Here is a 14,381-nt window from a genome sequence, read left to right as displayed (position 1 = left end):
TGACTTAGAGTGAGAGTTTCAAAAAACGGGCTCCAGGGAGGGGAGGAGGCTGGAGACTGAGTTCAATCAAGTGGCCAATGGTTTGACCAACCATGCCTAGGTAATGAAACTCCATATAAAAACTCTGGGGCTTCCCTGGTGGTGCAGTGGTTGAGAGTCCGCCTGCTGATGTAGGGGATACGGGTTCATGCCCCGGTCTGGGAGGATCCCACATGCTGCGGAGCGGCTAGGCCTGTGAGCCATGGCCGCTGAGCCTGCGCGTCTAGAGCTTGTGCTCCGCAGCGGGAGAGGCCACAACAGTGAGAGGCCCGCGTACCGCAAAAACAAACAAACAAAAAAACTCTGAAACAATGTGATTTGGGCACACCAATGTGCTAGGAGGGTAATGCCGCAGAGAGGGCATGGAACTTCTCCACCACTCCACCTCCATACCTTGTCCTATGCCTCTCTTCATTTTGTTCCTGAGTTGTATTCTTTATAATAAAATTGTAGTCATAAATATAGCACTTTTCTTAGTTCTGCGAGTTGTTCTAGCAATCTATCGAACCTGAGGGGGCCAGTCATGGTAACCCCTGAATCTGTAGTTGGCCAGGCAGAAGTGCAGGTAGTCTGGGGATTCCACTGTGGCTGACATCTGAAGTGGGGGCAGTCTTGTAGGACTGAGCCCTTAACTTGTGGGGTCTGTGCTAACTACGGGTAGTGTCAGAACTGAATTGGTATCAGGGAGTTGTTGGAAAATGACGTACTCAGTTTTCTCATCTGTAAAACGAGGATAATTCATAGGGTCATTGTAAGGACTAAATGAGATAATAGAGGAAAAGCACTTAGCACACAATCCAGCACCTGGTAGCACTATGTGGACGGTTACTCTAAGAATTTTACTTACTCTACTTATGATTTTAATATTATATTATAAAGGCATTTTTCTCATACTATTATTATTTTTTTTAAGATAAAGGTTTACTTTTTTTTAAATTAATATTTATTTATTTAGTCTGCGCTGGGTCTCAGCTGTGGCACGCAGGATCTTCGTTGCCACATGCAGGAACTTTGTTGCAGTTTGCTGGATCATTAGTTGCAGCACGCAGAATCTTTAGTTGCGGCATGCATGTGGGATCTAGTTCCCTGACCAGAGACCCCTGCATTGGGAGTATGGAGTCTTAGCCACTGGACCACCAGGGAAGTCCCTGTCTCATATTATTATAACTGTCACTTTAAACAGCTAAGTGAAGAGTTCCCTGATGGCCTAGTGGTTAGGATTCTGGGCTTTCACTGCCACGGCCTGGGTTCAGTCCCTGGTGGGGGAACTGAGATCCTACAAACTGCACAGCACAACCAAAAAAAAAAAAAAAATTTTATTAAAAATAAATAAATAAATAAACAGCTAAGTGGACAGATATCTATTGGCTTACTTAACCAATTCTCTATTGTTGAACATTTGTTTTTAATTTTTCTTTACTATATACATGAAGCTGTAACACACTTATAAATTTTTTCATATTTAGGATCTTCTCTGACAGATTTTTTTTTTTTCTGACAGATTTTTATAATGGGAATGAATGCATCAAACCTTATGACTATTTGTATGGCTCTTTGTACATGACAAGTTGTTTTCCAAAACCACTTTATGAATTTACACTGCCAAAAAGGTGATTCATGTTTAAATCCACTATAGCAAAGATTTCCAAACTTCTGGATTACAGGGACCAGTAAGAAAAAAAAAAGGTGGATGGTGGAGAATGACGTAAGGTTGTTGATGTTTTATTTGCTAAGTAGAAACTTTAAAAATCTCTTAAATATATATATAATTTTAAAAAATCATTTAATACCCCCAAAATGCAAAAGACAAAATATCAGAATAAGAGCCATTAAAAGCAGTGAAGCTTTTTTTGACTGCAAGTCAAAGTATAAGTAAACTTTACATCATGTCCCAACACACAAAACTGGAACAGAAGTTTAACAAAAGAATATTTACCACTACTATATGTGATAAACCAGTACTTCCAATTAGTCTATTTCCTTAAAAAAATGTTGGTCTCAACTCACAGGTTACTCCCTACAGTTTGAAAAACATTGTTTTAAATTACATACATCCTTTAAATTTAACGTATTGAACTACATTTTATGAAAAACTCACTTCAATGCCTTGAATTTTCCTCATTTTGCTACAAACCAGTTAAACTTTGTCAAGGACTTTGGGAACCACCTGAAGCAAGAAATCTGGCTGTAAGAGGTCTGAGGTGAATCTTTTGGTTAGGTTAAGAATCTTTTTATTAAGCAAACAATCATTCTCTAGCTTCCTTTTAAGGTTAGGATATCCATACACTAAGCCATTGGGAGAGGGTAGGTCAACGGTGCCCCTATAAACACAGTGATGTACGAGGCTCTGTTGACTTGTGCCAACAGTAATTCTCTTCCAGTAATTCCTGAAGCCCTAGAGAGGAAAGAAAATCATCCTCCCCAGGACTGTTTTCCACAGGAATGCAAAAGGAGGGAGGGAAGGAAAAGCAGATAGTCATTTATCTGAGAGTCAAGCAGAGAGTCTGGCACCTGGGTGTTGTGATAGGGGATGTACTGGTAAGAGCAGCTCTCCTGCTGCAGTGGAAGGTGAAGGAAAGCTAATGTTTCCGGCCAACCTTTGGGCAGGCAATGAGCTCAGATGGTGAGGATCACTGCAGTTGTTCATTTCCACATGAAAAGTGCAGCTGCAGACAATCAGGCGGTAAACTGGGTAAACTGTGGTGCAGGTGGAAAGCTCTGAGTCTCTGGATACTGAACTCACTGGCAAGACTAAAACTATCAGAGCCTTTTCCTGAAGGAAGACTTGATAGGTAGGGAAAAGGCCTCCTGGTTCAAGAGGAGTTTTAATTCACCCACAGAACATATCATTCCGAAATTATTTTATTCACTCCCACACTGTCTCTCCACCCCGACTGTGGAGAGACTGCTGTATCCCTAGTACCTAAAACAGTGCTGGGCATATAGAAAGGACTCAACAACTGCTGAATTAATAAAAGACTCATCCCCCTGCCCCACCCCCCAAAAACCATCTGAACAAGAACGATGTCTCTATGGGGGAAGGAGAAACAGGGTGCCCTAAAGGGCCAGATCCGTCCTGAGGCAGGGAGGGAGCTGATATGGTGCATAAAACCCCGATCCAGTATGGCAGGAGGGCTGAGCTCTGCCTCTGAAAGGTGGTGTGATTTGGGGCCAGTCTTTTCACCTCCTCCATTTCTCTCTTTTATAAAATGGGATGGATTCCTGCTTGCCTGTATCAAAATGGAAAGCAAACATGAAATCCCTTTGAAACTGAAATAAAATTCAAATGGTAAACCGTGGACTGGGATGCCTATGATCTGGCTTCTACTACCAGTTCTGTCCCTTGATGATGATGATAATATAGTACTAAGAGCTACTGCGCGCTAACCAACTACATGCACCGTGCCTGCACTGAATTAAGCATTTCACATTCAATTATCTCATTTTGACTTTATCGCAACCTTCTGAAGCAGGTAGTATTAACCTCATTTTACAGAGGAAGAAACTGAGCTCAGAGGCTGGCAATCTGCCAAAAGTCACACCAAGAATAAATGGTAGGGCTGGGATTCAAAACCTCAAAACCTCAAAACCTGCTCTGACTGAACGCAAAGCCTGGTACCCCTGGCCACTGTGCCAGAAGCTACTTCTGTCTCCCACTTCCGTCAAAGCAAGGGCTAAAACCCGGTGACCTCTACAGACCCTTCCACACCTGACATTTTGTGGTCTGATTCCCCGCTCAGATCCGGTTCTGCTCTTGGCTAGTTGATGGAAGCTGGCTGGATGAGGGGGTTGGAGTGAATGTTAATTCACTCCTTTCATCCTCCTAGTTAGGGTTTAAGAAGAGGGAACATTCATACTCCTCTCTGTGGGTCTGTATCGTGGGGGTGTCCATCCACTCGCTCCGGTACTGACCCGCCTGACTCCTGTATCATTAACCCTTACGGGGAGGGGGCCTGATGTCCGTGGAAAGTGCTCCCTCAAGGGCTCGCCAGCACACGGGGGGAAGGGGAAGGGCCCAAGTCACGCGGCTGCTCTGCTCGGCTCGGGGCGCCTCGGGGTGGGAGGGCGGCTGCCCCCACGCCGGGCCCTTTTCACTGCGGCCGGGCTCCGGCCTCCCACCCCTCAGGCCACTCACTTCACCTCTCCGCGCCTGTTCCTCCTCCGTAAATTGGCCTTACGAATTACCACTCCGGGGGGGCTACAGCGATTAAGTGAGATAAATATGTGAAAGTATCCGGGACGGTGGATATCACGCTCTATCTTCGCGCCCCCAGAGGGAGGCCAGGGGGCTAGAAAGCCCCAGACCCGCGGCAGGAGACGGAGGGTCAGGGGCTGCAGAGCCCGGAGTTCAGGCTGAGGCGGGCCCCGCAGGCGCCCGCTCCGAGAGGCGGCACGGGGCGCGCAGGGGTCTCCCGGCGGCGGAGGGGGATGCGACCGAAACACCTCAGCCAACGCTTCTCGCCCCGGGCGTCTCCCGGCCCCAACTGAAAGCTCTCCGGGCTCCTCACCTCCGACTCCCGCCGCTGGCTTCTGAACGTTTCCCGGCCTTTAGGCGCCGCCGGCTTCCCTTTGCCGCCGCCGTTGCCGTTGCCGTTGCCGTAGCCATTGACAGGCGGGTTCCCGGACCCGGGTGCCGCAGGGTCCTCCATGCGGCTCTCCTTAGCAGCTCCCCTCTGCCGCTCTGCGCTCTCGGCCAGGGGTTACCCCACAGCCGCCGCGCGCCGGGAGCCAGGCCCCGCCCCCTCCACAGCTATTGGTTGAGACCTATCTCCGCAGCCCCACCCTGCAGCGCGATTGGCTGTTCGACCTCTCTGAGCGGGACTTGGAGGGGGCTCATTCAAGGGATTTTTTTTTCCCACTCCCGCGGCGTCGCTGGTAGCCTGACACTCCTGGGTCGGCTCTTAGCTCCACCTCCCACGTCCTGGGCCTTGAGCTCTAGGTGGTCAGCTCTGCTTCTCACTAGGTGTCCCTTAGCCCTTACCCCCTCCCAAATAGCGACCTTTTTGGGGAGCTCTAGTCTCCGCCTCCTGCTCCACTGCAGTCTTCGTTTCCCCAGTATCACAGACCTCTGCCCCCAAGTCCTGGCTCCTGGGTACTTTCCAAATCCCGCTTCAGTCGAAGGGGAGGGATGGCACCGCCGGGTGGCCAGGGACACCGCAGGAAACGAGCGACTCTCCCTCTCTGGAAGCTGAGATTTCAGAGGCGAACTCATTCCACTCGGAGTGAGGGCTTGACTGGGAGACTGGGGGTTGAGGGGGCCGTTTTTACTTCACTGAAATTGCTGGTGCCTTTCCGGGCTGTTCCTGGCCATCTGCCTTTCTCTGCTGAAGGGGGGCATCTTCCTCATGGTGTGAGCTAGGGAGTAAAAGTTGATTGGAGAACAAATCCCCATCGCCACCTGTTCCCCAGTCCTTTCCTTCATTCTAAGATCCTTCCTAAGGGCTCAGTGTTACCTGGGGCAAATGAGGCTGTGTGGTTTGCCCACTTTGGAATTTACGTAAAAAGCGTCTTACAGTAAATATGTGTGCAGTCTGGGATAGTAATAGAAGCCCTAAACAAGTTGGGGGGGATTGTTGAACTGCCACTTTGTTCCAGGCATTGCACTAGACTCTTTCCAGATATATCTCTCCTACAGGTTGTTTTCACTAATCCAATATTACTGACAAGGAAACCGGGACTCTCAGAGACTAGTTACTCCTTGCTTGCAGTTCCCAAGGTATCATATTCTAATATCTTGTTTCAGTGTCTCTCACTGGAGGAAACTCTGCTCTTCTCTTGGCTAACTTCTATTCTTCCTTAAAGATTCTATTTAGTCATCACCTCCTCCTCCAGAAAGCGTTTCTTTTGACCCTCATCAACCCACTCAGGCTGTGCTGGTGTCAGCCAAGTCTGCCTGGATCCACAATCCTTATATTTTCTACTATATCCTCAAAGTAAGGGGCCCAAAGGAATTATCCCCCCTTCTTGTATCATATCTCTCCCTCACACTTTCCTCTGCTAATTAGTAGGTGACAGATCAAGGCAGAGTTGAGAGTGAGCACTCCTTGGAGATTTCCGAGTTCCTTTCTCTCCCTGGTCTCCAACATCTCCTTACTGTACCCACCCACAATTTTCCCTTTCCTCTCCCATTCCCACCACCCACCCACCTCAACCTGGATATAAGCTCTCTGAGAGTAGCTTTTGTTCATCTGGGTATTGCTCATTTCTGTGCGTTTAACACAGGGTTTCTTCTGTACTATCGACTGAAAAATGTCTTGTCGTGGGGAGCTGTTTTGTGCACTGTAGACTGTTTAGCAGAATCCCTGGCCTCTCTTCACGAGATGCCAGCAGTACCCTCCCCCTAGCTGTGACAACCAAAAATGTTTCCAGATATTGCAAAATATCCCTGGGTGGGGTTGCGGGGGGCAAAATCTTCTGTGGTTGAGACCCACTGGTTTAAACAGAATTGAATGGGTATGAGTTTCTAAGAAAGTCCCTGGCTCAAGGCCTAAACTATTTGATTTTGGAATTTTTTTCAGGGTATAATTTTGTTAAACTCTTAAGGATTCATGCTCTGCTTTAACATTCACAACCCACACCTAGCTCATCACTGCTTCAGTGTGGTAAACCTGCCACAGCACAGCCCACTGGGGCTTCTTAATAAAATAACTAATTTTCTACCTTCCCTCTTCCCAGTACAGCTCCTCCTAAGCAGTCAGAGCTCTAGGATTGACAAGCCCAGAACTTCATATTCTTTTGTGAGCCTAGTCAATCATCAGGATCCCCAACAATGGTGACATACAGGAGTGGCTACTTTTGAGGTTTTGTTCTTTTTCCAACCTATCCCTAGGGCCAAGGGTGCAGAGTAATCTTCAGTTGGGAGTAGAACTGAGGACAACAGCTCTCAAGTCCCCTCTGGCCTTTATGTAAAGCCATTGGCTGAGCCTAGAGCTCCATCTGGCTTCACTTTGGGAGATGGGGTTTAAAAAAGCGGTGCTATGGAGATTGCAAAGAATCAACATGGGGAGAGACCTCAATCCAGTATCTTTTCCACACTGCAGTAGAATGGGAGCCAGTAAAGATCAGACATCTATCTGATCATTAGAGGCCCAGACTTTCAGAGCTTATCATAAGGAGGAAGATATCTGGAAACAACTACTGGAAGAAGTAACAAGAAACCACAGATTAACTGAAAACTTTGAAACTCTGGGCCATGTAATTGGCACACACTCAATTTCTTTTAGCTTATTTGTCAACAAAGAAGTGACAGCCATCAACACCACTGACCACAGAGGTACCCATAAATATACCTTGGAGCTAATTAGGGACTGGTCCACATCTTGCAGAGATGGCTCCAGTGTGGAATTATTTTTAAACCTACACTACCACTTTCCCTTGTCCCCAAACTCAGATATTCTGAGGCTGCTGGCAGAGGGCTAGAGGTATAAATAGGTATAGATACAAGGACTAAACATACCCCTTTCCCCATATAAGCACTCCACTTTAATCCAGAGGTTGGATATGTGATTATATAGATAACACCTGGCACTGAAAAAGCTTAAAAATAAGATTGCAGGAAGTCTTAAAATACCTAGTTTTTGAGGGTATCAGGCAGCCAGGATAAAATAGTACAATAGAAAAAGGATAGAATACCCTCTTTGCCCTATAAAAGAGCACATGTGGGTGTAATGAGGCAATTCAGGCTGTAGGGCCCTAGGCTGAGACAAGGAATCGATATTTATGTAGTACCTAGTGTTCGCTGGGTCTGTAAGCAGTATTTTAAAAATTAAATCAGGTCATTAAATCTTTACTCTAGAGATAAGCATTATCCATTTCACAGGCAAGAAAACTGAGGCTCTGAATGGTTATATAATTTGGCCCAGTCACACAACTTGTAAATGGTAGAGCTGGTCAAGTCAGCCTGACTCCAAGCTCTTTCTACAATATCACGAGATTGAGAAACTGCACAGCAGTGGGCAGCCTGGGATCACCCTGTGAATATGAAACTAAGACCGAGGCCCTCAAGTTTCCATCCTTCACAAAAGAGGAGTCAAACCTTGCTGTAGTGGAGCAAATCCTGTCAGCTGGCTTACAGGCTCCATGCTAGCTGCTGCATTCTCCTTTGAGAATGGGCCACCTTTGAACCATTACCAATTGCCCAGGCTATTCCAGCCCTGTGGCCCTTAGTTTAGACAAACAGAAGTCAAAGTGGCATGAGATTCTGATAGGGAAGAAAACACCTTGCATACAGGATATAGAACTTTTTTAGGTTGTCAACTAAAGAAAGTGGCTATCTTTAGTAGCTATTTCTCAAAAATGGCTACTCTACTGGTAGTTTCTACTGCTAGATTCATTTCTTTCTTCTCTTTGGTTGGATGTCATAGTCAGGGTCTTTTGGTCCCAAACCACAGGATGCTGCCTTTCTGTGCTCTCCAGCTTATGGCAGCACACAGAGGGATTGCAAGAACCAAGCTTTAGTTTCTCTGCCTTAAGCCTATACTTCTCAACTCCCCCAGAGTGGTCGCTTTACGAAAGCAGGTTCTTTATACACATAACGGGGTGGGCAGTGGGGGAAGGGTGACATTTATGAGTGGAATGACCCACCATGGAACAAGGGACTCAAGGCTAAGGACGCTTAAACATGCCTATTGGTAAGTGCTTCAGCTTTTCACATCCTTGTGCTACAGCAGGCTCTCTAGCCTGTTGCCCAGAAGCCTCTCTCATCTCTAAATTCCTAGTTCACTGAAGCAAGGAATACTCTCAGTACAAGAATCCATTTTAAGAATATTTTATTTATCTTTTGAGATTACATATTCATTATTGCTGATCTAATACAATCACTTAGACATAAAGATTTCCAAGAGCCTCTCAGATATGGCAATCTTTAGAGGTTTTATTTCCTTTCAGTAAGATGACAATGAGAACTAGATGATTTTACATATATATGTATGTATATATAGTTTAGAACTTGTCCACATATAATTTGCTGGTGTTGCCTATTTTTTTCCTGTAATTTTCCTTTATTAAAAAAGCTTAATGCAACAATGCATTTTGATTTCTTTTTTAAAACCATGACAAAGTTAATTTTGAGAAAACCACAGGAGCAGCAATTTCAGATCTGTTCAGAGAAAAGCCAAGCAGCAAAAAAGCTTTGCAGGAGTATGTGGCCATGGGGAGCCGTGCTCATATGGGAGGGGAGGATGAGGAGGTAGGAGGGTGGAGGAAAGGTAGACCAGATACTTTTTTTTTTTAATGAGAAAAAGAAAACAGTATTTCAATTAAGAAGGCAAAAAACCTTGAAAACTAGCACAAATTCACTGCAGAGAAAATGGTAAGATCCCCACAGGCCAGGGCCACATATAAAGAGCTAATTAGTCTTCTTTCCCATGCTTCCAGATACCTAGGATGCATCTAAGGTGAGAGCTCGAGGGAAGAAGATGCATTTGTTCTGATTACACAGGGAGTAAGAATAACGACCAAATTCCCACACCAAGGTAGAACCCAAACTCAGGAGGCCTGGACCTCCTTTTCCTTAATGGTTATGACACAGAGTCCCCAGAAAGAAATGAAGAGTGGTCACCTGAAACTCAGAGGCAAATACCTCATCATGGGTAGCAACATGGGCCACCTAACCTAGAAGCCCGGTGTGGCTCTTTTTCATTTGGAATGGGTCTCTTCACATTTTCAAGGCAGAGTATGTTCTGTCAGGATCAGCACATAGTAAGCTCCACAGGCAGCCAGGCTTTGCTGAGAAACAGCAGGTTATGACTTTGGCTTAAGAACATAATAAGCTAGAGTCTAGATATCTGCCTAATGGAATCTTCTCTGGATATAAGATGAGACACAAATTTCATCTTCTGAATCTTCTGTTAAAGGGATCCAATTAACTAATACAAAAGCCAGAACAGGGTGGGCAAAAGGAAGAACTGAATGGCCTAGTGGGATTTTCAGCATTTATGATCTTCTCCATGAAAGAATATAGCCACGCATGTGGCATTTTTCCAGTACTTGCTAAGACATACGGCCTCTGAGGAACTAGATTCTATGGGCTGAGACTGTGTACTATTTAGTGAGGCAAACAACCATTTACCTAAGATCTACCTCCCTACCTCCAAAGGGAAGGTCACTTCCAGACTCGCTCTGTGGGTATATGTGAAGACCAGAAGTTGGAGAAGGTAGAAATCGGAGAGCAGAATTAGGGTGGGAAGGTTATGGTGATCGTGGGTGGTCTGGTGTTTCCTGGGGTCACCTTGGTCTTGAGACTTTGAGGCAGACCAGGATAGGGGAAAAATGGAAAAACAAAACTGAGAGTGTTAAATAGGGTTGGCGGGGGAAAAAGGACTCATTTCATTCAAAATTCCTAGGACCACTCCAGACTTTAACTCTTAGAACCAATCTGGTCCCAATGGACCCCTTAAGACCAACAGGTCAGTCTCTAAAAGGAATCCAACTCTTAGGTGGGACACAAAGTTTCAGGCTGCTCACATTACAATTTTTTTGTAATGTTGGAGTTACTCAAGAAACTACCTCTGGAATACAGAATCCCAAGATGGCCAGAACATAAAAAGATATCCCAGCAGAGAAGAAAGACCACAGACCAAATTGCAGAGACATTAGATCTCAGTTTCATATTCAATGGCAATGGCCAAAGGGATGAATGTCTGACGAGGTTCAAACTAGTCAAACTAGCTTTGATCATCTGGATTCAGTTTACGGTGTCATCTCTGTATAGCTTAGCCAGTTAAGCTGCAAAGCCCTTCCCAGGAGACAAATAAATATATTCTGCTTCTTTAGGGTGTTGAGCTGTGGGTCTGAAAGATCTGTCGTATTTCTGAAGCCCTGCTCTCCCAAATCCCTTGGAAAGTAAGCCTTTCCCTGCTCAGTTTCAGAAGGAGTTTTAGGCCACAGGAGGAAGTTTCAGGAAGTAGTGTTTCACAACAAGCCTCCTTTTCTGAGACAGTGTCAATCTGTAGGGAGCTTCCTGGGAAACTATCCAGTTAAATGACAAGGAAGTAAAATTATGGGCCCCAGTGGGGCTGGCCCTCACTTCCTGAGCAGAGGCTAGTTGGGTTAGAAAGAGGGCAAAACAAATGTCTGATAAACATCAGAGCTGTTGAGGAAATAATAGAGGCACATTCCTCTTGGAACCTGAAATTGTTAAAATGGACATAAATATTCAAGGAGAAGAAAGGAGTCCTGGGTAAGGAAGGAGACTCCCAGGCAGCACAGGCACAGCTGAGTTCTTGGTGTAGCTTGCCAAAGCCACAACACTCCTTCCTTCCTTTCATTTTATAAAGAAGGCAGTGATAGTGATGGTCAAGGCTGGGAACCCAGGCCATGTTAATTCAGTGGCTTCCAAAAGGCCTCACCTGGAGAAGGGCCAAAGCTGAGAAAGGCAGCTGCTAAAAATTTATTCCAGAAAACCTCAGAGAAGGAGGAGTCTGGAATCCATGGACTAACTCCTGAGCCTGGACAAGAGAACAATGACCAGGGCTGAGGATTCCGAGTCAATGGGGAATGACTCAAAAGATCCACTGGGAACCCCATTTCTTTCCTTCCTCAGCCTGTCCTCTGCAGCTCTCACAGCCCTCAGGACAGCAACCACACTCTGGGCCAAGGCGACATTTATTATTTAGGTTAATAAATAAATAACCTAACATATAGGGTGAGCACGGCAGGCAGCTGATTGGAGAAGCAGCTTGCTGGGTTCTTTCCTGTATAGGAGTGGAGAAAAGACTTGGAGTTCTATTCCTTAAAACTTCTTCTGGCTTGAGTTACAGGAACTTAATACCTGCAGGAAAAAAGAAAGATGAGACTGTGATGTTATCAGCTTGTGGGGATGCTGGGACATGAAGAGCCTGCCTAAAGGTATAACGGGGAGGTAGGGACTTTTCTGCAGTGTATGGTGAGGGTAGATAAATGTGGTGCTTTTTCACATCAATGAAGAAGGCCAGTTTTCCTCCATACAGGGGTAAATGTCATATCAAGAAGATGAAATGGCAAATTCAGGAAAGGGAACACTATTTAATGTCTGGAGAAGGCCTCAAAGAATCCTTTGGGGGTGGTAATGAGGGGGAGTGGGTTTATTTTCCTGAGTTCATGTAAATATGGTGATGGATGAAAAGACCAATTCCAGTGCAGGAAGCTCATCACTAGTCAGGCTTGCATATTTTATGGGGAGTCCAAGGCACCTGTAGTAATTGGGCTTGAAGGGCCCATTCTTGTTGAGCCCCAGATACTTGGCCTGTTCATCTGTCAGCTCGGTCAGGTGGGCATCAAAGGTGGGCAGGTGTAGGCTGGCCACATACTCATCTGGAACAGATCACAAAAGACCTGGTATAAGCATTCTTGCCTCTTGTCTGGCTGTTCTCTCCAGCCTTAAAAAGTTGGAAGACACCTTCTAATTCTTGGAGCTGAATGAAAAATGCTTAACTTTTGCTCACTGGACCTCAATTCTAAGGAATGGTTGCTTGAGCTTAAGCCCAGTGCTTTCCAAAGTCATAACATTTCTTCCTTACAAGCTGTTTCAGCCTTGAACCTTTCCTTCTCCCCAGAAAAGTGAGAAATGAAAGAAGCAAGAGGCCTTAGAGTCTAAAAGAAAGGATGGGACAGTGGGTGGACTAAAAAACAGGAAGCTCCAACTTTAGTTCTGCCTTAAATTTTATACTTTAGGTCACTCAGAAAAACTAACACTTGGGGAGCTCCGAAAGGAGTGACTGAGAAGGACACTACACCCTTAGTTCTTAAGAGTTTCTATTTACATTCTCTTACCTGAATACAAATTGCTGATTCAGAATTTTGAGTCATTTCCTATGTATTTGTTTGGTCTCCCTAACTTCATTATACATTCAGTTATGGACTGTTCTACTTTTTCATATTCTTCCAAAGTGTCTATTAAAGGGATAATATGTCAACTTCTCACAGTTGCTGTGCATCTAATGCTGAAGCAAAACAAAACCAGAAGCTGATTTATTCCCTGATCTTTGGCTTGGGAGTTTATAAACATACGGTATCAGTTCAGGTGTTTGAAGCAGGTTCTTTAAACATTTAAGACAGTTTAATGTTTCTCCTATACGAAATGGCCACATAACTAAACTCTTACCAGAAGCTATTCAGAGTCTTTCCTTTGGCCTGAAGCAACAGGGTCAGAGTTAGAAGGTGTAGTATGAAAGTCTTCTTGGTCTGAGAAAAGTTTGGTAGGAGCTACTTAGCAGCCTAGAACTGGAGTAAGTCAGATGTCACAAGGTAGGAGATGATTCCTCTTTCTTGTGGGGGGAAGAGGTTTTTTTCCTTTGAGATTTTTTTCTTGTGTAATAGATACTTTGGGAAAATCCTTAAAATTCACAGGCAGGTAAACTAAATCACAGCAAAATGTCCTTACTTCATTAGGACAACCTATTTGGAAAATGTGATAAATCAACTGTGGATGAAATCTAAGAATCCTAGCTCCTACTTTACAAGATGAAGATATCTTTTTTCTATCCCTAAGAAATATAATGCCCCCAAACTTCCCTTAGCCTCTGACTCTGAACTACTTGGTAAGGACTGGGATAGAAGAGCTCATGCTTACCCATTTTCTTGGGCAACAGGTAGACATCCTGCTTATAGCGACCCTCAGGAGCATTGTAGAGTTCTATCAAGGCAAGAGCCTAGAAAAGCAGAGAAATGGATGCTGACGTGCCATTCACAGCAATCTACCCCATATCAAGTGAAACCCTGATGGGCTAATGACTCTCTCCAGCCCACTGCTTCCCCACTCTGGAGGCCTTACCTGAGTAGTTGCGGTGATGGAGAGCACAAATGTAGGCACTGTGGAGCAGCTTAGGTTCAGCAGACGGCCCTAGAAAGCAAAGGTTAACACAAATGGGTTGGTTAGATGAAGTCTCTGGCTTTGAGGAGTGAGGGAAGAACACGACAGCCATTTTCCAAACACCTCCCAACTAACATGCTGGACAAAAAGCAGGTGTTCAATCAGTGGAAATGAACTGAGTGACATCTGAGTGAAATGTTAAGAAATTCTGGAAAATCTGATGAAGATAATAAGATAAAAGATCTCCGCGTTTATGTAAAAAGGAATAGAGATAGTCACATGATACTGAGGCTTATGCCAAGGAAGGGTATATTTCCCTTGAATTTTCTACTTTCTACAACAGAATATCTTCCTTCTGAGGCATCGATATTCCTTTGAAAAACTGTCCTAAACAATGATCTGGTCAAATCCAAGGGCAATCTCTCCAGGTTGTGATGGGAGATATTTTTTGACTTAGGAAGCTGTGATGGTTTCTGTGCTTTTTCCTCAACCTGGTTCTCCTGAATTCAAGGGCAGTCATGTATTTCCAGTGGGTGATTCAGAGAGTTAGAAT

General features: G+C 45.0%; 2 protein-coding genes across 7 annotated transcripts in view; both read right to left on the bottom strand.

Annotated features, from left to right (window-relative positions):
- STRIP2 (striatin interacting protein 2) overlaps window positions 1–4,807 on the bottom strand; it is a 43,940-nt gene extending 39,133 nt beyond the window's left edge. The window contains exon 1 of the mRNA XM_082632352.1: window positions 4,548–4,807. Coding sequence (XP_082488478.1) covers window positions 4,548–4,688 — 141 coding nt within the window. The 5' untranslated portion in view covers window positions 4,689–4,807. The remainder of the gene's footprint in view (window positions 1–4,547) is intronic.
- Window positions 4,808–8,790: 3,983 nt separating this feature from the next.
- The window catches only part of AHCYL2 (adenosylhomocysteinase like 2), a 178,721-nt gene continuing 173,130 nt past the window's right edge, over window positions 8,791–14,381 (bottom strand). For all 6 annotated transcript variants that reach the window (XM_082632673.1, XM_082632674.1, XM_082632675.1 and 3 more), the window contains 4 exons: window positions 13,790–13,858; window positions 13,589–13,667; window positions 12,210–12,330; window positions 8,791–11,809 (listed from right to left, as the gene is read on the bottom strand). In XM_082632673.1, coding sequence (XP_082488799.1) covers window positions 11,803–11,809; window positions 12,210–12,330; window positions 13,589–13,667; window positions 13,790–13,858 — 276 coding nt within the window. In that variant the 3' untranslated portion in view covers window positions 8,791–11,802. The remainder of the gene's footprint in view (window positions 11,810–12,209; window positions 12,331–13,588; window positions 13,668–13,789; window positions 13,859–14,381) is intronic.

This window comes from Mesoplodon mirus (genome assembly GCF_964341445.2).
Source record: "Mesoplodon mirus genome assembly, chromosome: 9".
NCBI lineage: Eukaryota > Metazoa > Chordata > Mammalia > Artiodactyla > Ziphiidae > Mesoplodon > Mesoplodon mirus.
The sequence above is the reverse complement of the archived record's forward strand: the minus strand, read 5'-3'. Positions and strand labels throughout refer to the sequence as shown.